This window comes from Embiotoca jacksoni, unplaced genomic scaffold (genome assembly GCF_022577435.1).
Source record: "Embiotoca jacksoni isolate LCO1_2020_lvr unplaced genomic scaffold, fEmbJac1.0.p SCAF_5, whole genome shotgun sequence".
Classification (NCBI taxonomy): Eukaryota; Metazoa; Chordata; class Actinopteri; family Embiotocidae; genus Embiotoca; species Embiotoca jacksoni.
In genome coordinates, this window is record NW_027185403.1 from 15,475,719 (window position 1) to 15,501,701 (window position 25,983).

The 25,983-nt window shown below is 41.1% G+C and overlaps 1 protein-coding gene across 2 annotated transcripts; it reads left to right on the top strand.

Annotated features, from left to right (window-relative positions):
* Positions 1 to 1,536: 1,536 nt before the first annotated feature.
* On the top strand, positions 1,537 to 25,955 carry cyfip2 (cytoplasmic FMR1 interacting protein 2). Of its 2 annotated transcripts, XM_069170406.1 has the most exons (30): positions 1,540 to 1,661; positions 7,872 to 8,021; positions 8,140 to 8,229; positions 9,039 to 9,116; positions 9,863 to 9,964; positions 10,172 to 10,353; positions 10,448 to 10,544; positions 11,581 to 11,709; positions 11,813 to 11,917; positions 12,002 to 12,090; positions 12,181 to 12,418; positions 12,572 to 12,724; positions 13,425 to 13,564; positions 13,683 to 13,830; positions 14,520 to 14,673; positions 15,515 to 15,671; positions 15,756 to 15,852; positions 15,965 to 16,041; positions 16,143 to 16,251; positions 16,353 to 16,472; positions 16,568 to 16,767; positions 16,847 to 16,934; positions 17,066 to 17,209; positions 17,351 to 17,441; positions 19,978 to 20,108; positions 21,708 to 21,780; positions 21,917 to 22,011; positions 22,192 to 22,430; positions 23,639 to 23,786; positions 23,903 to 25,955. In XM_069170406.1, exons 2-30 carry the CDS (start codon positions 7,905 to 7,907, stop codon positions 24,068 to 24,070), a joined length of 3,759 nt encoding a protein of 1,252 aa, XP_069026507.1. In that variant the 5' UTR covers positions 1,540 to 1,661; positions 7,872 to 7,904; the 3' UTR covers positions 24,071 to 25,955. The 2 variants fall into 2 exon arrangements, 1 of the variants encoding a protein (XP_069026507.1); XR_011179302.1 differs by lacking the exons at positions 22,192 to 22,430; positions 23,639 to 23,786; positions 23,903 to 25,955 and having other exon boundaries at positions 1,537 to 1,661; positions 20,513 to 21,780; positions 21,917 to 21,941.
* Positions 25,956 to 25,983: the final 28 nt, after the last annotated feature.

Here is a 25,983-nt window from a genome sequence, read left to right on the forward strand (position 1 = left end):
TGAGGAGCTCCAGTACCACTGACCACCGTATCAGACAGCACACTGCCCAGACGGACAAACTGTGGTCTGCCTGTCAGGTAGTCAGTGATCCAGGAGACGGTGGACGCGTCCACCCCCACCACCCGCAGCTTCTCACTCAGCAGCAGTGGTTGGATGGTGTTGAATGCACTGGAGAAATCAAAGAAAGTGATTCTCACAGATTCACCGGTTCCATCCAGGTGAGACTGAGCTCATTGCAGCAGGTAGATGATGGTGTCGTCCACTCCCACACGAGGCTGGTACGCAATGAAAGTGCTAACTCAGGATCTTCATTGTTTAAAAGGGGAAAAAAATGGAAGACATTTTCACATATATCAAAGAGACTTATGACTTATCGAAATTAAACTCAATAAACACAACAAAGCGCGTCTTAAAAGCAGTTTCATGGGCCAGCTGGGGGAGCAATCATTCAGTCTCTGTCTCCTAGAATTTACCTGGCTTGCATAATATGACGACCTCCTTATTTACAATATATAGGCTACCATACATTTACTAGATAGGCTACATTTGAAATATTCAGCAACATAGTTTTAAAAATATACGAAATCCAATTCAGTGTATTTAATCCATGATTTTAATTCATAAATTATAATTATACAACATGTCATTCTGACCCAGCGATCTGATTGGTCAGCGGTGCATTTGGAACGTGCTCAAATCACCATAAAGCATCACATCCTGCTCATCACCAGAAATATCACTCCACCTTCACAATGGTAAAATATTATTGGAATTGAATTTCATATAATATGTAATATAATGTTGTTTTTACTTGTTATAGGCCTACTAATTTCAACCCCTTTGACGAAATCTGGTCAGTTTGAGAAAGGCTCTCTAGAAAGCAATAAAACAGACTAGATCTCCTTTCTGTTTTTACATCCTTACAAGCCCTCGGTCCTGACTGCTTCACTGTCGTGCCAATAATCACATTAAAGCACACCCTCTCCTGTAATATTACTTAAACAGGCCCACTAGAGAAAAGATAAGGTACCTCAATTTAATTGTGTGGAAATATTCACCTGTCTTTATCATGGTTCTTTAAAAGTCATATACAAATCTGAAAAATGAACAAAAAACAGACACATTGTAATTCCAATTGTAGCGATATATCAATGGTCTATTTTGATTCCTTTACCCCTTTTGGAGGAGTAGCCTATATCATTCAAATGTCAAAGATCACAAGATCACTCACTCCCTACACACACACACACACACACACACACACACACACACACACACACACACACACACACACACACACACACACACACAGACCTAGATCTTATATTATAATGTGACTAAATTAAAAGGCTAAAAAGCAGCGTCTATACTCGTACTTACACAAAGTTTGTTGAGAAATGAGCAGAATCAACATGTCGGGGGCCCTTCATCATCATCACCATCGCTCCAACTGTGACTGTCCCTTTAAGAAAATGCACTTGCAGCCATTTTCTGCTCTTTGTGTGGGGTGGATTAGCACTGGGTAGGTACTGGGCGAAACTAGAGCATCAATCGGCACAGAAGACCAGGAAAAAAAAAACAGGAACCACCGGATCGCCGTCGCAGACCGCGACACCGTCCGCCCGCCTTAGTTTGTCGCCGGACGGACATGCAATTTTCAGGTATGTGGCAAATGTAGCGATGGATGCAGCCTCAGCGCTGAAGATGAACGGGGCTGGTGATGTGCGCTGGGTTAGTGATGGTGATGGCTGGAGACCGGAGTGCTGTTTTTTTTTTTTTTTTTTTTTTTTTTCTCCCTTCTCCTCCTCTTCTCGCACTTTGCATCTTTCCCGTCACTTATCTGTCTGCGCACAAACACAATATGAGCTTTGATCGCTGAGAAATCGCCGCCCGTGAAGGGGGATTGAACGCCGCGGTTTTTTTTTTCGCGGATTATTCTGACACATGAATGGGATCCCCGTTAGCCTCCATCGGCATCGTAGCTCGCTGAGATGGGTGGGGTGAGGAGAGGGTTCCTGTGTAGCAAGTGCACCGCTGAATGATGGAGCATGTAAAGCTAAACGATGTTCCAGCCTGATAAAGAGCCTCTCTCGCTGCACACGGAGAAAAAGATGTCCGCTACGATAAGAAGAGGAGCCTCAGATGGCTCCATTTCACACCTTCGCTTTCACTCTCTTTCATCATTTTTTTTTTTTTTTTTTTTTTTTTTTGTGGTGCTTTTCTCTCCCCTGGATCGCCCCCTCCCCCCCTCCCCTCCCTTCCCTCCCCTTGATCCATCCGGCCAACAGGCCACAGCAGACGAGATGCACAGCATTATAGACGCTTTCTCAGCTGTCACACCAGCAGGCCTGTTACTGATGAACAAATGACAGGTTCACCTACTTCCGTTTCAAACAAATGTCTTCTCACTGCTCTCTTTATTTGGTGCACAACTCCCCAATAGATAGACATGAATCCACCCGGTCGCTTTAGAGTAGAAATCTGCCTCTGTTCACTGAGTAGTAAATGTGTATGGCAGACCCCCTCACCAAGAAGCAGTGATGTAATGATTTGTAGTAGATGCTTTAGTGCTGCTAATTCATGTAAAAAAATAAAATAAAAAAAATAAATAAAAACACACACCGCAATATGTTACTATCATTTCTAGTCAAGTTCAACTGACTGTGCATCTCCGTAGGGTGTTGTAGTCTGTACAGTATGATTCAGCTTGGACAAGAAAAATAAACTTTAAAGGTTCTTTATGTGGGATTTAAGTCCTGTCTTGTAATACCACTTTGTATGTTAGGAGGCAACAGTGAGTCACTGTAGCACCCAGTCTGTCTTCAGTCTTGTCTCTGAGTCAGCAGTTTGGTCTAATTTAGCATTTTCTTACCGTCAGTGTATGCAGCCAGTAGTTGACCGACTAAACAACAAACAAGTAAAAGTGTAATCGGTTAAGTCTGCAGTTTAGGTTACTTATCTCCATTTCTCGCAAGACCATAATAGCAAGAAACAAGCCACATCGAAACTACATATTTAGATTTTCCCTGCAGGGTTTGTGTTGTATTTAGCTGCATTAAAGATATATTTTGGAATTTCAAAACAAGGTCAATACACCTGGTTTGTTTGCTCCATTAAAAATGCCTCAGTTTTGTGGATAGCTAGATGACGAGCGGATTCAGCTTGTCACATAGGCCTACGTGTGCTCAAACAGGGATGAACTGTGTGTCATTAAACAGCTGACTTGATATAGTAGCACTGTCAGTAACGTTTTACAGTTAGCTTCTTTTATAAACTAATCTCAGCGAGCCAGCACGAGCATTAACAGCTGTTTATTTACCTGCCTAACATTTTAGTTAACTTTAGAATACTTTAAATTAAACACATTACTTACTGCGAGTTCAGCATCAAACCTCATTTCTTTACACCACCAAGAGCTGTCTCCAGTGGTGGATAACAATGATTATATCAGCTCTGTTGTCCTCCTATTTTGCCCAAAAAAGTTTCCAGCCATTTTTTGCGTTCACTGTTCATTCATTCTAAGAAGAAGCAAAAATTCCCTTTTTCTTCTTCCTCTCATGTCGGGCTGAAGGCAAACTGGATGCCACAGTGACTCACTATCACCTCTTCGGGTGTATGTTGGTATTACATGATCGGATGGGCCGGGGCTGGCTGGTGGCATGCTAATATCTGTAGGCGTCTGTGCAACACAATGCATTGACATCTTTGACCTGTATCAAAACTGCTATTTATTTAGATTCTGTGGAACATTTTAGTTAACTTTAGAATACTTTAAATTAAAAATATTACTTACTGCATTTTTAATGGAGAAGAAACCTCAGATGATTATTTCCTCACGGGCTCATTTCCCTCTGTAATATTATTATTTACATTGAACTAAATTGATTATATTTGCTTTTTAAACTGTTGCTTAGACAAAACAAGGGTTGTGAACATTTCATTTCTTTTCCTCTAAGAAACTATGATGGTTATTTTTCACATGCTTGTTACAGTCTATTGACTACAGTATTGATTACCTTCTCAAAAAAAGCAATGTCATTGATTGAAAGAATTATTAGTTCTTTATAGTTATTAAAAACAGTTTTGTTGTGGCATCTCTACAGTAGCTTTGTAGTTATATATCTGACTATATTACTATTACTATTCCAGGTTAACTTGACACCTTGATCATGAGCAACTGAATAATGCAGCCGAATCATTTGAGAGACAAAGGCAGTTCACACAAGGACACCGGCCTGTTGACATAAATAACCAACTAGCAAAAAGGGAGGTAGAGGTAAAAAAATAAATGCTGGCAAAATATTACAAAGACCTTTAGAAATTACAACGTTTCCCGTAAATACTACAAACAAAAAATAAATTCTGCAAGTAAAAGTGGCTGACAATGTTGGTTTAGATTTTTGTTTACCCTCATCTACCTGTCCAGCTTGGTGAACATCATGTAAGCCAAACTTGTGTTTTGTTTTCCCTACTCCATATTCATGTTATGGTCATTGTTGTTGGTCTCAAAGGAGAGCATGACATCGTGGGGATCATGAGACGACAGCAGTTTTGCATGTGCTGGTCTCTGAACTGACAACCAGCCTGTGAAATACCTCGGCCGGCCCAGTGTCCAACACATGACGACGTGCTTTACGCTGCACCGATGCTACTGGGACACACATTCAACTGTAGCGTTTGTGAAGTGTCAATTCATATTTTGTAAACGATCATGTGCGTGCGTGTCTAAACGCTCAAGACTACCTTTCGTTCACACCGGTCTGATCACGTATTCTTGTGTGGTTGAATATATATATATATATTACAAAGCTAGCCTTGGGGGGAGATCCCACTGAGTGGTGTGACCCTGGAGTTGACACACTTTCTCTCAGTCGCTGTCTTTCTCTCGGGCAAGATGTGTTACACAAACGCCTAATGGCACATACTGGTCATGATTTTCCTTCTACAAGTTATGTATCGTCTCTTCACACCCTCTCTATGTCAGCTAGTGTCCTCCTTCGAGCACTTCTCGACACTCTTGGGTCGTCATGGTTTAATGGTGCCATGAGGACATCTGACCCGAGCTCTTCATGCATAGTAGCTTTAGTTATAATGTTGGATTTGCTGGGGGGAATTTTGCTACGCATATTGTTTATGTCCAACTACTGTGTGAGCGTTTTGAAGAGAGTCGCTGTCTTGTTTGGCCTCCTGTAGTTGTTCCGGTGTAACACAGGCCTACAGCTTTGTTGCCAAGTGCCCAGAAGGGAAAGAAGGGGCCCTTTGCTTTGTAAAGATGCACATACACACAGAGACAGACAGACAGACACACACACACACACACACACACACACACACAGACAGACAGACACACACACACACACACACACACACACACACACACACACACACACACCAACTGTTGAACAGGGTCTGGTATAGGGTGGGAAAGTTTATTTAGCCAGCCCGGGCTTTAGACTGTGTCTGTGTTCCCAAGCACAGATGGGAGTTTAGTAGCACTGAGCATGTTTGTCTGCCTGACAAAACCTGCGTAGCAAAGCTGCATGTTTTATTTTCTGTAAGCTGAACAGTCAAAAATAACCATCTGAGTCTTTAAAGAACCAGAGAGTGTGTGAATCCAGGCTGTGAAGCAGTACCACAGTGCAACGCATACAGGAAACACGGTCTGCAAGACAACAAAATCCTCAAACATTCGAAGGTTTCAGCAGCGCGTCGGAGTAAAAGTAGGCACCGACGCAAAAAAGATCCATCAGTGTACACCAGAAACTCTGAAAACCCGTAAGTCTATATTTATTTAACAGTCACAGAGAAACACCAATAGTATTATGATGAAATACAGAATCTGACGATATAGTTACTTAGCTATTACCATAATGTCAGAAAAGGAGATAGAACAATACAGATTTGGCATCCGGTAAACCAGTCTGGACAGTATGTAGTTGTAGATGTGAGGCAGTGCAGTCAAATGTCACCCACACTGCTGCTAAATGTTGTATGTGACAGGAAACCCCACCTGCTTCTCAGTTCATATGTGATCATCCATCAGCCTACACATGTCGCCATACCCAACAACAATGTGGCTCTGTGTATTTATCATGTAGGCGTTTCATTACATGAAATGACTGTTTCCATTAACATTTTTTTAACCTACTGTTTCTGTAAAGTTCAGTGTGCACTTATGGCGACCAGAGGAGCGTTGTATCAGTCTCCTCTCTCTGTGCTGTTTGGCTCCTGGCCCTCTCAGCTCCACTTGTGCCGTCTCTGGCTGTGAATATTAAGCTGATTATCGGCGCTGTCAGCCCTGTCTGCCAGGTCAGACGTAAAACACACATTTCTGAGAGCCCACATGATATACGGGTGGGCGCCCACACACTGTTTTGCCAGAGCTGGGGTTTATAATGACGATAGAGGTGAATAGGGACAGTAATTGTATGCTCATATAAACCGCCTAGTATTTCTTTTAATTCATAAATTCTTTGAATTTCAGCTCTCAAAGTCTCAAAGAAAAAGTGTACTGCCTTTGAAAGATAGCACATTCCGAGTTTGTCAAAATGTCATTCACCATCAGACCGTTCTTCGCCTTTGTCACATCAATGACAGTTCCAGGTTTTGGCATTTCAAGAATTTTACGCTTCAAATATGCCAAAAAAAAAAGCCAAAAAGGAAACTGCGAGAGGCCTCTGCCCCTCACTTCCCCTGACTGTTGGTCTCTTGCTGTCATCTAGTCAGATGGGATACAGGTGCAGTCACACTGCACCGCACACCCTGAGCAGGGTTTCAGAAGAGGAAATGAAGATGTCTAGACTTGTCAGGGGAATATCTGGTATGTGTCCTTGGGACTGAAAGGCATTATTACTGTATTATCTGAGCATAACATATATTTGAATTCCAATATTGGTGACTCTGTTATTAATTTGTTCTGTTGACCCTGTAGCTTCTAAAATAGTGCTTCCCAAACAGGGCTGAGGAGCACCAGGGCCCCATGAGACAATATTATCACAAAATGTTCGTCACAATTCAATGTTATTGTGCTTTTTGTGATATGCTGAATATTTTGATAAAGTGTTTTAATTCATTCCAGTCTTTTCAACTGCAAATTATGTCCCCAAAGGAAAACATTATCAACATCTGTTTGTATAATAAAATAAAGGTTTCAATCTGTTGATCTCACTTCAAAAATGTTTCTTGCAGCAACACTGTTGTAAAAAACTATCTCAAATGTTGCATGCACCTGATAAATATATTTATATACATGTAATGAAATACTGATAATTGGCGTCCATATACAATATTGCCACGCAAAATAACAAGATACTATGCGTATTCATTTTTTACGTCTGCCCCTATTGTAATACATTTCTGTCAGACATTCCTCTGAACCCTGTCCAGTTTTGTCTCAACTACCCCATCAACACTGCCTATCTTCTTCCAAATGGTTAGATTATTTCAAATGTTGATGATATATTGGTTAAGGTGGTCTGGTTGGATTTTTGCTAAAACTCAAAGTGGCAGAAGATTAGTCATTATATTTACTATATTTTTCTACTCATTACCTTTAGCTAACCATCAATCCATCACTATCTACATCATCTACATTATCCATTTATCCATCTCTTCAGTTTACTGTTTCAGTCTCTCAGCTCGCTTGCTGTTACTTTTTATGCAAACTAGTTTTTTTTCTACCCAACATTCTTTCCCCGTAACCCCCGGAAACTGCTGAGGTACTCCCTGATGTAAAAGTTTCTTTGGTTGGGAATTACTGTTTTAAAGCAGACCCAGTGTCAGCATGCATCTTTTTATTTTATTTAAATTTTTTTGGTAATAACTCCCTATTTCATATCTTTGCTCTCTCCTTCTTCCTGTCTGCCTGTCAGACTGGGGTGTTGTTTGAGTGACGCCTTGTTACCATGACGACCCACGTGACCCTGGAGGATGCTCTGTCCAATGTGGACCTGCTGGAGGAGCTGCCCCTCCCGGACCAGCAGCCATGCATCGAACCCCCTCCCTCCTCTATCATGTACCAGGTACTCACTCAAACACACACACACACACACACACACTGTCACTGCCTTCCACCATTATCCCCGGTTGTTCAGACCTTTTCAATGTACCCTTTTGACTCCTTTGTCTCCCCTCCGGCAGGCTAATTTTGACACCAACTTTGAAGACAGGAATGCATTTGTGACCGGCATCGCCCGCTACATAGAGCAAGCCACAGTCCACTCCAGCATGGTGAGACCAGTGGTCGGGTTTGGAAAAAAAAACCTGGCATCACACTTATTTTTTTTATTTTTTTTTACATTTAAGTAGTTGAATTAATGCTATTGTGGTCTAGTTTCAGTATTTGCTGTTCATCGTTCAGTGAACACAAAGGCGACTGTGGGAAGCAGTCTCATGTCCTTAAAGAAAGCCTTGTTTTATGTGAATTGATTGTCATTTGGCTCTTCGTTAGAATTTGGCGAGGCCTATGGCAGGACTCGCACACACACACACACACACACACACACACACACACACACACACACACACACACACACACACACACACACACACACACACACACACTCGTACAGACACACATTCCACTCACACTGGTGAATCAGGCAGGCAGTGGAGCACTAAACCTCTCTCTTCTGATGGTGAATGAATGGAGAATGTGATTTGACTGGCAAAGAGGGGAAGTAGGGCTTTATTTAACCTTATTAATCAGGAAGTACCATTGAGGTTGAAGCCAATCTATTTGAGGACACTCTTCTGTTGCTCGAGTGATGGAGAAATCTGTCTCACCTACTTCTGAGGGCAATAAATGTGCTCCTGCTAAAATATTTATCAAGTCCTGGAAAGTGTGACTCATCTGAGATGTTTCATATGTTTATTGGTGTTAAGTAGCTTTGCTGAAATTCCATTAATGTACACATATTAAAGAAGAAAGAGATAAAGGAGTAAAGGCATCTACTCAAAGCTTTTATCATTAGAAATATTGCTCCAGATGTGCATTAAGAGTGAATTCTTTCCTTGTTGCATGTTGTCCATTTGTGCAGAACGAGATGCTGGAGGAGGGACATGAGTACGCTGTGATGCTGTACACTTGGAGGAGCTGCTCCAGAGCCATTCCCCAGGTAACACACAAACAAACAAACACATACATACGCACTTAATACGATGCTTAATGCTTTATTTTGCATAGCTTTTATCACGATCTGTTTTTTCTCCAGGAATTAAAAAAAAAAAAAAAAAAGAACCAACTATTAACCATCAAAACTAAAGTTTGTCTGTAAAATACAAATAAGTCAGAACGTGCAGAGGTTGTCGAACATGAAATGTGGATGTTCGGTTGCCCTCAACTTGATTTAATTTGACCCTTGAATTAAAAGCTCAACTATCAATGTTTTGCCGTCATTAATAATAATATCAATACAAATAATAATGTCATACTATATTATTGTTTTTATGTGATGTGCAATAATAAAGTTACTCAAGTAACAACATAGACCTGTTGAAGTTATTTGTGTTGCAATCCAATTATTAGAATAAAATAATAACAATATTAATAATATTATATTAATATTAATGTTAACTAATGTATGATGATTATGATGGTGATGATGATTGTTACATTATTTTCTAATCTAATAGTACCTCAACAGGTCTGTAGTTTTACCTCTGTAACTTTGTTATTTCACATCAGACAATTTCCCCAAACTAGACAATTCCTGCTTGAGGGAGAAAAATACACCTTAACACAGACCTAAGTCATTTTGTAGTTTACATGCAAATACACTATAACTGTGCATGAACTAAGTAAACATACTGTATTGCTGCTACCAGACCAAGCTGTGTGATGGCGCCATCTTGTGTTCACTAGGTGAAATGCAACGAGCAGCCCAACAGAGTGGAGATCTACGAGAAAACAGTGGAGGTGTTAGAACCTGAAGTGACCAAGCTCATGAAGTTCATGTACTTCCAGGTCAGTTTCCTCTCAAAACATTATGATTGATTTAAATGAAAAAGTTCAAGAGACATATATGTCAAAGCAAAAAAAAATGATTTGCAGACATTGCAGACAGTAGTTTTTCTTCTTTATTTGTATTTATTTTTTTTATTTCATTTTAAATGTTTTTCCTTTTTTGATAGAGTTTTTAATAATCAATTCCATATCTCATGTTTTTTACAGCGGAAAGCGATCGAACGCTTCTGTAGTGAAGTGAAGCGTCTGTGCCACGCAGAGAGAAGGAAAGACTTCGTGTCAGAGGCCTATCTGCTCACTCTGGGCAAATTTATCAACATGTTTGCAGTGCTGGACGAACTAAAGAATATGAAGTGTAGCGTCAAGAATGATCACTCTGCCTACAAACGGTAGTGGAGCATAAATAACAGATATCTAAACCTTTGTTCTTTTTCCCCCCCTCTGCAGAGCTAAATTAACATTCCTCTCCTCCTCTGCCTTCAGGGCAGCTCAGTTCTTGAGGAAGATGGCCGACCCGCAGTCCATCCAGGAGTCCCAGAACCTCTCCATGTTTTTAGCGAACCACAACAGGATCACTCAGGTTAGAGTGGTGATTCTTTAACATCTTTACTTCACTGTGTGGGATAAAACTGCCTTAATATGGGAGGGCTGGGTAGATGAATGGTGACTTTACATTACCAACACTTTCTAATGATGTGCAGCAGTTGTGAAGTCATTCAGGGTTGTTTTTTCATGTATCTTTGTTAAAATGGAAGCTCTTAAAATTAACCTTTTGATCAGGGGGTTTCCTGCAAATGCACACACATATTCTGTTCAATCTATAAAAATAATACCACAACTGAACTTCTAACCTTCTAACTGAATACTCCGGGAAATGACTGTCTGCACAGATTGAGCAGATGCAAGACTCACATTTGGAGTCTGTGCTCTACTCAAGGTGCCATGTCGCAAGTGTAGTTGCAAAGGAGAAATTATGCAATTAACCTACAGTTCTTAACTCCAACTGGCATTTGACCTTCCTGAAACAAGCTAATGACTCAGATGTATTCACCTTTCTCACTGAACGTCTGGAGTCAGGTACTGACTGTGTTGTTTCCCATGTTGCACTGAACTTATTGTCAAGATAGCAAGTTGTCTATTTCTCCTTTTCCACTGTCAGTACAGCCTCTATTCTACTTGCCTCTACTTGCTTTTGGTATCAGGGACTTTTCTGGATTTCTGCAAATTGTGCTCCTTAAGTGTGCTTGGAGTCTTGATAGAGGAATACCAAAAATAGTACCAGGTATCCACACCTTTATTCTGATGGAAAACCAAACAAAAGTGAGTAGAGCAGGTATATTGGCAGTGGCCCTGTTGAAATGACAGTTCAGAGTATAAAAGATCAAATGATGGCAAAATTCTTTATAGATTTACAGTTTTTAATGATCAAAGAGACCAGAAGCCCAACTGGGGAGAGTATTTTTTGTTTAAAATGATCAATAGGGGACCATCTTGAGCAGTGGTCATCACACAGTATTGACTACGTTCATATTTATGAATGCTTGTTAGGATTCGTCTGTCAGTCCTTCACTGTTTGTCTGAAGGTGACCTGCTGTCCCCTCTCTGTCTCGGTGTAGTGCCTGCACCAACAGTTGGAGGTGATTCCTGGCTATGAGGAGCTGTTGGCAGATATAGTCAACATCTGTGTAGACTATTATGAGAACAAAATGTATTTGACACCGAGTGAGAAACACATGCTGCTTAAGGTAAACCCACATTTGACATCTTCACCTGCTGCTGACCTGCAACAGTCAAAAACCGGATCTCCTGCTGGTGCAAAATGTAAACAAATCTTTTTCCGTTTGTCAGGTTATGGGCTTCGGCCTGTACCTGATGGATGGGAACGTGAGTAATATCTACAAACTAGATGCCAAAAAGAGGATCAACCTGAGCAAGATTGACAAGTTCTTTAAAGTAAGGCTCTTGTAGCACCGTATTTATCCAGCAGTGTATTTGTGTGAATCAGCAGAGAGTGACGCATTCGTCCCTGATTTTCAGCTTCAAGTAGTGCCACTATTTGGAGACATGCAGATTGAACTGTCACGCTACATTGAGACGAGCGCTCACTACGAAGAAAACAAGTCCAAGTAAGAGAAACCAACCAGACATCTGTACACCTACAAGAGTTTATTTCCAAACGCCCTCAACCCCTCCATCTTCTCCCGCCTGTGCCTCAGGTGGACGTGCACCCAGAGCAGCATCTCGCCGCAGTACAACCTGTGCGAGCAGATGGTGCAGATCAGGGAGGACCACATCCGATTCATCTCCGAGCTGGCGCGCTACAGCAACAGCGAGGTGGTGACGGGCTCGGGCCTGGACAGCCAGAAATCGGACGAGGAGTACAGGGAGCTGTTCGACCTGGCTCTGAGGGGCCTGCAGCTGCTGTCCAAGTGGAGCACGCATGTCATGGAAGTTGTGAGTACCGCGAGGGATCGACTGTGTGGGCAGGGAGAGTTTTGTGTGGCAGTCGATATGCGTGGGCAGAGGAAGTGTGAGAAGTTTATTGGTTTATTTTCTATCGATTGTTCTGGGTTTGATCTATTTATATCTCTCCTTTGTCTCTGGCAGTACTCGTGGAAACTGGTACATCCCACAGATAAATTCTGTAATAAGGACTGTCCGGGCACAGCGGAGGAGTACGAACGAGCCACGCGTTACAATTACACAAGTGAGGAGAAATTTGCCCTGGTGGAGGTCATCGCCATGATCAAAGGGCTGCAGGTAAAACACTGGTGAAATAAAAGTCGCTCTCTTATTGATATTTTCAACAGGTGGTTGATCAAAGAGCAAAGAACATAAAACTGTTTGTATAATTATGAATGGATGCACAAAAGAAATGTATTTTGTCAGAAAATGCTATGAAACCTGATAAACAATGCTCCAAACAGACTTGATATGTTCTGTTGTTAATCATAAAGGAACAGTTCCCCATGTATTTGTTTTCTAGCTGAGGGTTGCTTGCATGCATCCACTGAATATAAAGTTACAACCTGCATATGATAAATTTGAGTGTAGTTTAAAGACTGGAAACAGGTCAAATGTTAGCTCGGTTCTGTCTTATGGTGCTTTAAAACTGCTTGGAAGCTGATTTTGTTCGCTTCTAACAAAGCCTGACTAGATGCTCACCCTCTTTTATGTCTTTGTGTTAAGCTAAGATAACTGTAGGTTCATGTTTCAAGTCAAGTTTTGATTATTGATCACTTCACTCACCATTAGTGTGAGGAAGTGATGTGGAGTGAAGACAGATTTGACTTTTTTTAAATGTCCAGTTTCAAAGATCGAAAATGAGTAGATTTAAAAAAAAAAAAAAAAAAAAAAAAAAAATATATATATATATATATAAACTGACTTCAAGAGTCCTTACAACCTAGATAATGATAAGGATGTTGATGATGATGATTCTGTGTAACATTCTGTGCAGGTTCTGATGGGCCGAATGGAGTCCGTGTTTAACCAGGCCATCAGGAATACCATCTACGCTGCTCTGCAGGACTTTGCCCAGATGACCCTCAGAGAGCCTCTGCGCCAGGCTGTACGCAAGAAGAAGAATGTACTCATTAGGTAACCGTGTACAAAACTCATCTGATCATAAGCACATTAAAATTAATCACACGCTTCTTCTGTGTAAGTCTTAAAGAGCGGAAGTACTTAATGTTATTCCCTTTCAATTTTTCTGTAGTGTTCTCCAGGCCATTCGAAAGACGGTCTGTGACTGGGAGGGGGCGAGGGAACCTCCTAATGACCCCTGTCTGAGGGGAGAGAAGGACCCGAAAGGTGGTTTTGACATCAAGGTGCCTCGTAGAGCTGTGGGACCCTCCAGCACACAGGTAAGACATGTAGGAGACCTGAGTGCATAAGGAAAGAAGATGAAAAACTCATTACTTCTCTAAATTCTTTAGTGAATACATTCCCATCTGCATAGATATTTTTCTAACTGATTAGAGTTAGCTAAAGTAGCGTCACTCATTTAATATTTGATGAATGAAATCTGAAATTTAAATTCTATCTGTAACTGCAGACATTAATATGCACTTGCAACAACTGGAAATAATGCTCATATTTTCTTATGTAATGTGAGGGCAGAGTGAGTTATAGTGGATGGTGTTGCCAACAAACATTCCTAGAGGATGGTGTTAGAGGCACCAGGACAGGTAAAGGAGTAGATTAACACACGAGAGAACAAATGAAACTGTATAACACAGTTTGGAGGCTGATGAATTGTTTCTCTGAAGTCTCTGCACTCAACCTTTTTTTTTTTTTTTGCTTTGGGGTTGCTCTGATCAATAGAAATAAATCATGCTTCCTCCTAAAATACTGCATTTTATTTCACATTTTTTAACAAACTGCATGTGACCTGCAAAGTACAATCAGAAACTGATTGTCAAGTTGAATAATGTTGGTGACAAATAAGTAAGAATGGTTCATTATGCAGGTTTGTATGCGTTCACCTTCATCTGGTGTGAGTACTAAAGGTTTTTTTTTCACATTTTGTCTTCTTCATCTGTGTCTTCTCCAGCTGTACATGGTGCGCACCATGCTGGAGTCGCTGATAGCAGATAAGAGTGGATCGAAGAAGACTCTCCGCAGCAGTCTGGATGGACCCATAGTGGTGGCCATTGAAGACTTCCACAAGCAGTCCTTCTTCTTCACACACTTGCTCAACTTCAGTGGTGAATAGAAATTCTCAACATAGATTTGAAGAAAACCATGCTTTCGAAAAAGTCCTTGCACATCATGTGTCTTGGTAACAGGTGTGTTGGATCAGAAACTCTTAACTAGAAGAGAAGCCATAGAATCCTGCACACTTGAACTCACTTTAAACGTTGCATATTGTATCAATTCCGATTTCCATTTAAAAAAAAATTATAAAGCAGGTTTTAAGTGTCAAAACAATCAGTCCACAGAGAAAAGCACACAGCCAGTATTCAGCAACTCTGCCATTTGTACTTCCCCAAGTTGTGATGTCACAACCCTCAGCACAGTCCCCTGTCCAAACTTTTATCTGGAAGAAAACGCAATACAGCCATTCTGTCACTAACACGTTACAACACAGAAAAGAGCCTGTGGTTGGCCTGGGCATGTGACACTCAGAAGAAAGTCAGCCAATCAGAGGAGATGGTCTTTGAAGACACAGACACAAAACAGCCGGCAAGAGGTCTCAGAGAGTAGATGTAAAACTAAAGTTGTATGTTGAGATGGTTTCGGAGTACTTCAAACCACGAAAAGATCTCCTAACAGATATCAAGACTGCAAATAAAATACCAGAAAAGTGTGAAATATAGGTTTAAAAACACATTTCGGTCCCCAGACCATCAGGCAAATTTAACACAAACAGACCAATATGACAGAAATTGTAGCAGTCATAGATGCCATACTGACAGATCATATTAAAGCTACTCTGACAAAACTGATCTGATGTGTTTTCGAATTAATGGTAAGGCTTGCAAATCTGTAGACATCCAAGTAATTGCTTCCTTTTCTGCCCCCTGCCGCTGTCCTTCTGCTGTCCAGAGGCCCTGCAGCAGTGCTGTGACCTGTCCCAGCTGTGGTTCAGAGAGTTCTTCCTGGAGCTGACCATGGGCCGCAGAATCCAGTTCCCCATTGAGATGTCCATGCCTTGGATCCTCACAGACCACATCCTCGAGACCAAGGAGCCTTCCATGATGGAGTAAGACAAGTCGACTGAGGAACTTGGATTGTGTTTGAACCTTGAAAAACCAAGCAGAATTATAACCTGTCCTCTGTCCTCCAGATATGTGCTGTATCCTCTAGACTTGTATAACGACAGTGGCTACTATGCTCTCACTAAGTTCAAGAAACAGTTCCTCTATGATGAAATCGAGGCTGAGGTAAGGTCTAACGGACACGGCTTGAATTAGCCTTATTTTGCATTTTGAGAAAGATAATTCTCAGCGATGTTCTTTGAAAGTAGTACCTTCATCGTGTTTTCTTTGTTTTCAGGTAAACCTCTGCTTTGATCAGTTTGTCTACAAGTTAGCAGATCAGATATTTGCCTACTACAAAGCAATGGCTGGAAGGTAGAAGGGACTTCCTCTTTATACATTTTGGAGTTATTGGCAGATATTGCAGCAGTCTTTGAAATCTTCTTCTACTAAATCACATACCTTGTGTTCCACAGTGTCCTCCTAGACAAGCGCTTCAGAGCAGAGTGTAAAAACTATGGCGTGATAATCCCGTACCCTCCATCAAACCGCTACGAGACGCTGCTCAAGCAGAGACACGTACAGGTACCTGAAACTGTGTAGTGCGTCTGTTATCTGTAAGGGTGACCATCATTTTATTTCTCTGTTATTTTGTATTTCTGATGCATTCTTCCCGTATCTTGCAGCTGCTCGGTCGCTCGATCGACCTGAACCGCCTGATCACCCAGAGGATCTCGGCAGCTATGTACAAGTCCCTGGACCATGCCATCAGCCGCTTTGAGAGCGAGGACCTCACCTCCATAGTGGTACGATCATACATCGGGGACACTAATCAATACAAGCTCTTTCCTCTGTTTCCTCTCGCCCGTCTCACACTGTGCCTCTCTGCATATCTGAACAGGAGCTGGAGTGGCTGCTGGAGATCAACAGGCTCACCCACCGCCTCCTGTCCAAGCACATGACTCTGGACAGTTTTGACGCCATGTTCCGCGAGGCCAACCACAACGTCTCGGCTCCCTATGGTCGAATCACGCTCCACGTCTTCTGGGAGCTCAACTTCGATTTCCTCCCCAACTACTGCTACAACGGATCCACAAACCGGTCAGTTTGATGCTGTGTGTTTGTAGATATATATTTTTGTTTCTTCTTTGCTTTTAAACATTTTTTTTCCACTCTTTAGCTTTGTACGCACAGCCATTCCTTTCACCCAGGAGCCTCAAAGAGACAAGCCAGCCAATGTGCAGCCTTACTACCTGTATGGGTCCAAGGTATGGTGCCGTCTGTGATTTGTACATTATAGTAAAAGATCTTTGTAAAGCTTTGTGTTTGAAAGAAAGCTGACCTCCCACTGCTCCATGATTAACATCGTCTCTGCTTCTGATCTTTCCTTTCTTCTCAGCCTCTGAACATTGCCTACTCCCACATATACAGCTCCTACAGAAACTTTGTTGGCCCGCCTCACTTTAAGACCATCTGCCGCCTCCTTGGTTACCAAGGCATTGCTGTGGTGATGGAGGAGCTGCTTAAGATTGTCAAGAGCCTGGTATTTATCTTCATTTTCGACCCCTAAAGAACATGCTGCTCTCAGTGTGCTGGAGTCTCACACTTGTGATTCTCTGTCCTCTCGGTGCCCTCTCTTCCTCTTGCCTGCTGTGATTTATCGATCTTCTCTGTCACTTTGCAGTTACAGGGCACCATACTGCAGTATGTAAAAACACTGATAGAAGTCATGCCCAAGATCTGCCGCCTACCGCGCCACGAGTATGGCTCCCCAGGTGAGTTTATAGCCCCCACCGTTGCAATGAGTTGAAAGCATGTGGAGTTACATCTAGTACATTTTCTGACTCCAGTTGTCATGCCATTCAGACACTAGATGTCTTTGTCATCTTTACTTGAGGCTGAAGTCTGTAATTGATTCACATAAATCAGGATGTTGTCAGAATTCCTTGTAAGTCGTTGATTTTTATCCGTGCTAACAACATGGATTGAGGATGACCGTGTCAGTCTGTTGGTTTGTCTGTTGTTTGGTACACCAGTTTGAGCCAGACTGAAATTTTCTCAACAACAATTAGAGGGACATTCATGGGACACCGTAAGGTTGGGTATAATATAAATAGTAAGAAATATCTCAACAACCGTTAGATTGATTGCTGGGAAATTTTATACAAATGTCCTTTAAGAATGATTTGTAGTCACACTTTTAATCTTCAGACTTTTCATCTGGCACCACCATCTATATCATACCACACCATACCATACCATACCATACCATACCATACCATACCATACCATACTATACTATACTGTATTATATACAAGTATAAATAAAAAGAAAACACAAATCAAGCAATTTCTAAATTACACTAAGCATCTTTTTTTGCATTGTGTTATGTAATAAAAGTTTTCATTTCAGACATAGACGCAGTTACATATATATCTGTATACATAAAGGCCAGTATTAGCCGATTAAATCAGCCAATTGATAAACCAGTGGATCTTTGCTAACAACACATGTCAATCACAACGTAACCTTTTTATTGCATGTCATAACTAATTTAGTCCAAATTTATCAGAAAAATTAACACTTGAACAAACATCAGCAATAAAAAGTATTTAATATGACAGAAACAAGATTTGGGAACAAATTATTTGAGGTACACTTTGATTGTTTTATTAGTTTGGCCCATGAAGGGGGTGTAGTTAATGACCTGTACTATAATCAGCCACCAGGGGGCGATCAAGATGTTTCAGCCTCACTTTATTGGACCTGTCATGTCCATATTTATATGAAGTCAATGGTCTTAAGATTGTCATTGTTAGCCTTGATATTGTTATCTATAGTTGAATACAAAGCTGCCTCATAGTCCTGCTAGCACGGCTAGTCTTGTTTAGATTTTTGTTTTCCCATCATTCCACACTCAATTATTTGTCTTGGCTCTTCTTGTGTACAGTTACACTAAAGAGAAGACAATAAAAAGTACAATACCAAAACCCATGCTACAGTCTCCTTTACAGTGGACATAATAGTCATGTGTTCTAATGTACTTTTACGCAACAAGATTTATTACATTACATTTCATTTAGCTGATGCTTTTATCCAAAACGACTTACAATCAGTGCATTCAACCATGAGGGTACAAAACCCAGAACAACAAGAATTAAGAAAGTACAATTTTCTTCAAGATAGCTAAACTACAAAGTGCTATAAGTAAATGCCATTTTAAGTGCTACTATTCAAGGTAAAGTCTGAAGAGGTGTGTTTTTAGTTTGCGGCGGAAGATGTACAGACTTTCTGCTGTCCTGATGTCGTTGGGGAGCTCATTCCACCATTTAGGAGCCAGGACAGCAAACAGTCATGATTTTGTAGAGTGTTTAGCTCGCAGTGAAGGAGCAACAAGCCGATTGGTAGGGAGCGGGCTGGGATGTAGGGTTGGACCATGTCCTGGATGTACACTGGACCCGATCTGTTCACAGCACGGTACGCAAGTTATTCAAACATTGAAGCATACTTGAGCCACATAAATGGTAATGTGTGTATTTTTATGTTTTAATCAATTCAATCCCTGTCCATGCAGTTCCAATCCTATTTTACTACGAGCACAGTCGTCCTCCTTCTCACTTCTGTAGTGAAACATGTAGACAGCCTCTCTGACTGCTGCCAGGGTTTGGGAACATTAAACAGCACTGGAATAAGATTCCGCTGTGACTTTGAGAAGCTGTAAAATACTTTCTGGCAGCACATGAACCACTACAAAATACAGCTGGGAGAGGTGGAAATGAGCGAGAGTAAATGGCTTCTTTTGGTCAATTTGTAATACAGACAACAAAAATGTATATAAATCCAGGCCTTGTGAAATGTCCCTTTAAAGCACCAACAATGCCTTCTTTACATGTGTGCGTTGCACCTTTGTGTATTTCCTCACCTGCCGTCATACATTTTGGCCAGAGCTATGTGCACAGATTAGAGTGAGTCAGATGGAATATCCCTGTAAGGAGGGTTTAGTAATCTGTAGATTACTGATGTTCTGTACCTGGCTTACTGCCTGTGATCTTACCGTCAGCAGCTAATGATCCGCCTGTCCTCTGCTGCAAGGGCCTGATGCTCCGACCATATGTGGGTCAGAGCAGCCGGGCAAACCCATTGACATCATCCTGATTCATCCTGGTAGCAATAGATTATCAATGACATAATGAGGTACTAGAAGGCGCTTAATTCTCAGCTGTACGTTTGACTAAAGGAGATTATAGATTGTGTTGGTGTTTCTTGATAAAATGTGGATTTAGCAGCGCATCACGACTGTATTTTCCCAGGTATCCTGGAGTTCTTCCACCACCAGCTCAAGGATATCATTGAGTATGCTGAGCTGAAGACAGATGTCTTCCAGAGCTTAAGGGAGGTTGGAAACGCTATCCTCTTCTGCCTGCTCATCGAGCAAGCTCTGGTAGGACATTTCATAGATCTCACAATACTGTCATGTTTTTACAGTCCCATCTCCTTTAGCTGGATATATGTATATATTTTTTGCCACATTAAAATTCTCTCCCCTTATTCTACTGCTTTCCCAACTCTGATAATTCGCTCTGTGGTGCCTGAGCATGCTCAGTGAACAGGACCACTGATATGTAGCTGTCTTGACTGCCATGTTTTTAACGGGTGACTAGTAACCTGGGTGCCTGAAAGTTTCCGCCCAATTTATGTTGATGATTCGCCCCCTAAATCAAATATCATGGTCGGAAACGGTCAGGCTCCCGGTCCACGTGCCCCCAAATGTGTTCAGTCTTTGATGTTTTGTTTTTCTTCTGAAATGCAACTCTATTTTTCATTACACGCTGGCAACTACCACAGGTGGTAAGGATTTAGGTTTTTGTCGTTGGTATCAAAATGACACCGAAACCAAATATGTTTGTGTTTTTCCCTCTCTTCTATCTCTTGTTGGTTTGGGCTGCTGTGTTTTCTGTTTTCTCTGTTTCATGTTAGTTTGGCACACACGCAGTTTCACTTTCAATCAACCATGGAAGAAAAGGGACTGAGACCCTCCTTTTATTTTGAAAATATAATTTTTGACACAAAATACATTATTTGTCTTCATGAACAGGCATTTGATCATGATAATTAAAAGTTAAAGAAAACACATTTGGCAGCTCTGTTACAGACTCTGTATGTCCTTGTCTTCCATGGAAGAGGTGATTCTACATTTGTGTTTGGTTCAGTCTTTGTCTCCGTTCTCTTCTAATTCTGGATAACACTGCTCAGCTCTCACACTTGCTACCATTTCTGTCTGACTGCACTGACCTGTGTGTGTCTGTTTTAGGGTATTGTGTGTGTGTGTGTGTGTGTGTGTGTGTGTGTGTGTGTGTGTGTGTGTTGGTTTTTGTGACTGCCTCTAAGTGTATGTTTGGGTGTGTCTTGCTTTTTTCAGCGCATGGCTCTCTTCTCATTGCTATAGCCGAGGTTTCAAGATGCTGCTGCTTTTCTGCATTTAGTTGATTTGTAGCTTGTTGTCTAGACTAACAGTCACCGTGACAACCACTTTGACAAGTTACAGTTTTCCTGATGTACCTTCACTGAGCTAAAATACACACCGACACACCTGACATGCTCAGTTCATTAAGATGGTTGTGAACTTGACATCTTGCTGCTAAAGCAGACTATATAGGATTTTGTACTTAGAGTAAGACAAATTATGGCTTGATACACACAGCGTCATTATCCACACAGATGCATCATTCAGTCTTATCTCCCTCTCTGCGGAAGCTGGAGATAGTAATGCGTAATCCATCAGCCTACTCACCACTGTACAATAGGGAGCTCATTGCAGTTCTCTTATTGTGATAGTCTTTTAAAGTATGTTTAAAAAAAGTTTCCAGTTGCAGCCAAAATCTGTGAAACTGGATTTTGAGACTAAATTCAGCAAAATCTAAATCACCTCTTGGCTATCTGCATGTATGTATGTGAAGGTGTCTATGAGGCAAAGAGAGGGAGCTTCTTGATTGAAATGATTTCTTTTGGGGTTTTTTTGTGTGTTGTGCTTCAATCATAGTCCCAGGAGGAAGTGTGCGACCTGCTTCATGCCGCCCCGTTCCAGAACATCCTGCCCCGAGTTTACATCAAAGGTATACAATAGAAGAAGCATTTAATGAAAGGGAAAAAGGTTCACATCAGATTACTCACAGTTTGGAATTTGGGGAATTTTTGGGAGGTTTATCATGCTGAAATTTGTGTGTAACTGTAACATTTGGTGTTATACAGAGGGAGAGCGTCTGGAGGTGAGGATGAAGAGGCTGGAAGCGAAGTACGCCCCTCTCCACCTTGTGCCTCTCATCGAGAGGTTGGGAACCCCACAAGTGAGTTCAACACCGATCTGTCTTCAGGAAGACCGACAGGCATGAAAGCAGACAGGCATCTGATCCTTTGTTTCTTCTACTTTATAGTCTATTTCGTGTCTATGTTGCTTATATAAAAGTAAACAAATGAAACTGCATTTGTGCTGTATTTTATTCAAATGTCTGTTCTTTTTTTACCAGCAAATCGCCATTGCCCGGGAGGGAGACCTGCTGACCAAAGAGCGTCTGTGCTGCGGCCTCTCCATGTTTGAAGTCATCCTAACGCGCATCCGCAGCTTCCTGCAGGACGGCGTGTGGCGCGGGCCTCCGCCTACCAACGGCGTGATGCACGTTGATGAGTGTATGGAGTTCCACCGCCTGTGGAGCGCCATGCAGTTTGTCTACTGTATTCCCGTGGGCACGCACGAGTTCACAGCAGAGTAAGTAACGTCTAGCTGGCGTCTGTGCTATAGATGTCAGGTATCAGCTGCATATGCAGCTTACCATGATAATGGAAGACACGTTGCGTTGTAGTGATATAAAGACAAAGCAAGTTGTCAGTATTTTGGTCACATTCGTAACATGAATCCGCTGCCACTTTAGTGATTTTATCAACAAGGGAAAACTAAATACTTGAAGCAAATGCACAGCACGAACAGAATAATTCATAAACTGTAAGTAAATTATTTAATCAAGTGCTTTCCAGCCAGGATTTGACTTAGCATAACAAGTTCATACATAATGTGGTTAAAGCAGGAACGCTGGTAAATCAGTCTGTACTTATTTGTAATCTGATGAGTGAGTCTCACACTATCTGTTATCATCAGCTGCTTCTTTATGAATGAAACGTTTCTCAGGTGTGCAGATGTCTAAAGGCAGAAACTGCCGTCCACTGTGTTTTTAAATATTTGCTCTGTTTGAACATATTCTGTATTTCCTGCAAGAGATAACTCAATATAACAGCAGACCCTGTGTCATTGCCTCCTTTCTAACTTTCTCATTTGCAAAAAGTGGGATTTCATGTTTTATTTTTAAAATACATTATGGGGCAGATTCTGTTCTGAACATTTCTGATATATGATGTGACCATTTATGACATGTGATGCAATATAATTTACTGAAACCCCCCAGTTTTGTCTTTTACAAAGAGATTATACTGCAGGAACCTTTTCTTTTTTTTCTTGTAAATGCCTAAAATTTGGTGGGAAAAAGGCCACAAACTATTGCTAAAATATGTTGTGCCTTGGCTGCGGTGAAAAGTTGGCATATCTTTGAAGAAACACATTTTGTCTGTACTCGTGGATGTTGCAGTCACTGCTTTTGCTCTTTCTTCTGTAAGAAAAAAAAGAAAAGTCCCATCATGTCGCCACTCTTCCTTTACATGGCTCTCCTTCACTGGCAGAGTTGAAAATAAATAAGTAAATATTGGATTTGTGTGACCAAACTTTGGATCCAGAGAGACTTTACCGTGTCATGTTGCCTTTTTCTGTCACCGTGGCAGCCGATAAAACACGACAGGGCGTTCTTGCATCAGAAGAGACGCGCTGCTGTTGCACAGCTGATATGCAGTCTTGTCACATCTTCTCAACTCTTGCGCCTCGCTCATTGGAAACATAACTCCTCGTGTTGTACGTGCTTTGCCTTCCAGACAGTGCTTTGGCGATGGGCTGAACTGGGCCGGCTGTGCCATCATCGTCCTGTTAGGACAGCAGCGCCGCTTCGACCTCTTTGACTTTTGCTACCACCTGCTCAAAGTCCAAAGGCAGGACGGCAAGGATGAGATCATCAAAAATGTGGTGGGTATATTTTATGCATTATTACTCACACTTGTATAGGCATTTTTCTCTATTTAGCTTGTCTTCACAGAAAAAGGCTTTAAATATATCCCTGCTTTTCTTGTTTTCCTCGACAGCCCCTGAAGAAGATGGCAGACCGCATCAGGAAGTACCAGATCCTAAACAACGAGATATTTGCCATCCTCAACAAATACATGAAGGCAGTGGAGACGGACAGTTCCACTGTGGAGCATGTTCGCTGCTTCCAGCCTCCTATACACCAATCCTTGGCCACCACCTGTTGAAAAAGACCCTTGACAAATAGCTCTCACACACACACACACACACACACACACACACACACACACACACACACACATACAGTCTCAAACACACATTCCCCCTAGCTGTGATGCTAATTTCTGCCTCTTGGTGGTCTTTTGAGAGGTATACATTACCACAGTGGCTCCACACTGGCTGCAAGAATCCAAAGACAAAATCCTCTCAAACTGTTCTTCTATTTAAAGTGTCTTTGGATTCTTCAAACAGGTGGACCAGACCAGAGGTGGAGGTGTATATTCACACCTTATCTTTTTATTTTACTATCTGTGTGGCTCTCACTCAGACTCATGCATGCCTTCTCTTATTCCTTCAGCTGCACACCTGTGCGTTGGACCACTGACAAAAATGCCAAAAGAGAATCTCTCTATCTTATAATCTGAAGCCATAGTTGGCTGCACATAATTGAAATTAAAGCCATCCAGCGTCAGAAACGCCTGAATTTGAATTTCAGAATTCAAGAACTGAGACAAAACTCCTTCTAACTAGGTTTAATCCATCCTAAACCATCCTAAATAATGCAACAAATAACTAATTTTCTAAGTTATATGATGATCTTTTAAGTGCAACATGGTGCTCTAACAGCTACTAACAGTACTAGCGCAGGCGCCTGTGAACCTGTGCTATCGCTGTGCGTGTCCTCTATTAAGACCCAAATCTGTTTGTCGTGATCCATTTCAATCTCTTCACTTATTTGTATAATAATCTGGTCTGCCCATGTCCATGATACATAGTGTCTATCATGATGAATACTTACTCATTACTTCTACACCCAGCTTGCTTTCAGAGGAAAAGAGGTACTTTGCATTTTTTATTTGCTTTTATTTATCTCACGGCCCCGTCTGGTTTTCCCACATCCTAACACATTTTTATTTGGTACCAGCGCCACTGTATATTTCACTGTTGAACAAAGTGAAGTGTTGAGTGTTGTAATTGTTCTTGCTTTTAATTATTAATATTTTATTTTACACATCCTTGGTATACTTGCCTCTCTACTATTGACTGGAAACCTCATCAACTGTTTTGTCACCCTTCCCCCCTTCTTTTGTCTGTTGGAAAGATTTTTATATTCTGTACATGGATACAGTGTTATTATTTACAATTTGGAAAAGACACATCTTCATCGGAGTAAATGTGTTTTCTTTTTCAAGAGTTAGAAAAAAGAAACATGAGTAGAAAATACCTCTAGGTTGTATAAAGACAGTGCTGTACTAGATTAACCTGTTTTGAGTGTGAATGGATGATGTTGGTCTAGCACACCTATGAAATACTCTCCACATACAGTAAAGGACAAAAAAAAAAAAAAATCATAACTAAAATGTCAATTATATCCAAAGGGCAGTTTCCTAAATATAGTCAGTATTTACTATTGTTGGATTTTTGCTTTAGATTTAGCAGTGTTATCAAAATATGCAAAATTTGTCCCTATTTCTTTTCATATGAAGGAAAACAAATGAATTATTTAAGCCTCTCCAAACAGCCCTGTGATCTTTTTTCTGCTCTGTTTTCAACAAGGAAAGTTTCTTTTGTAACTCCAGTGTCTTTTTATCATATTTATTCAACTCCGACTTGTTGTTCATTTAAAGGTTAATCTAGTGAAAATGAAGGTACCAATGTATCATCTTGAAACCTTAGCATGGCAAATGTAATTTATTGTCATCAATGGCTCCATTTGTGACATGAGGCTTTGTTTATGATATTGTTGTACAAGTGACCATGTTTTGAAGTACAAAATAAAAAGGAGAAAAGACTATAAAATGTACAACAATGGTCCTGCAAAGGATTTGAAGTTATGTTGTATTTCCATGAAATAAAAAACGTTTAACTGAAAAAATAAAATTGTATTTAGAATATTGGTCTTTAGTGGGTTCTACCTTGA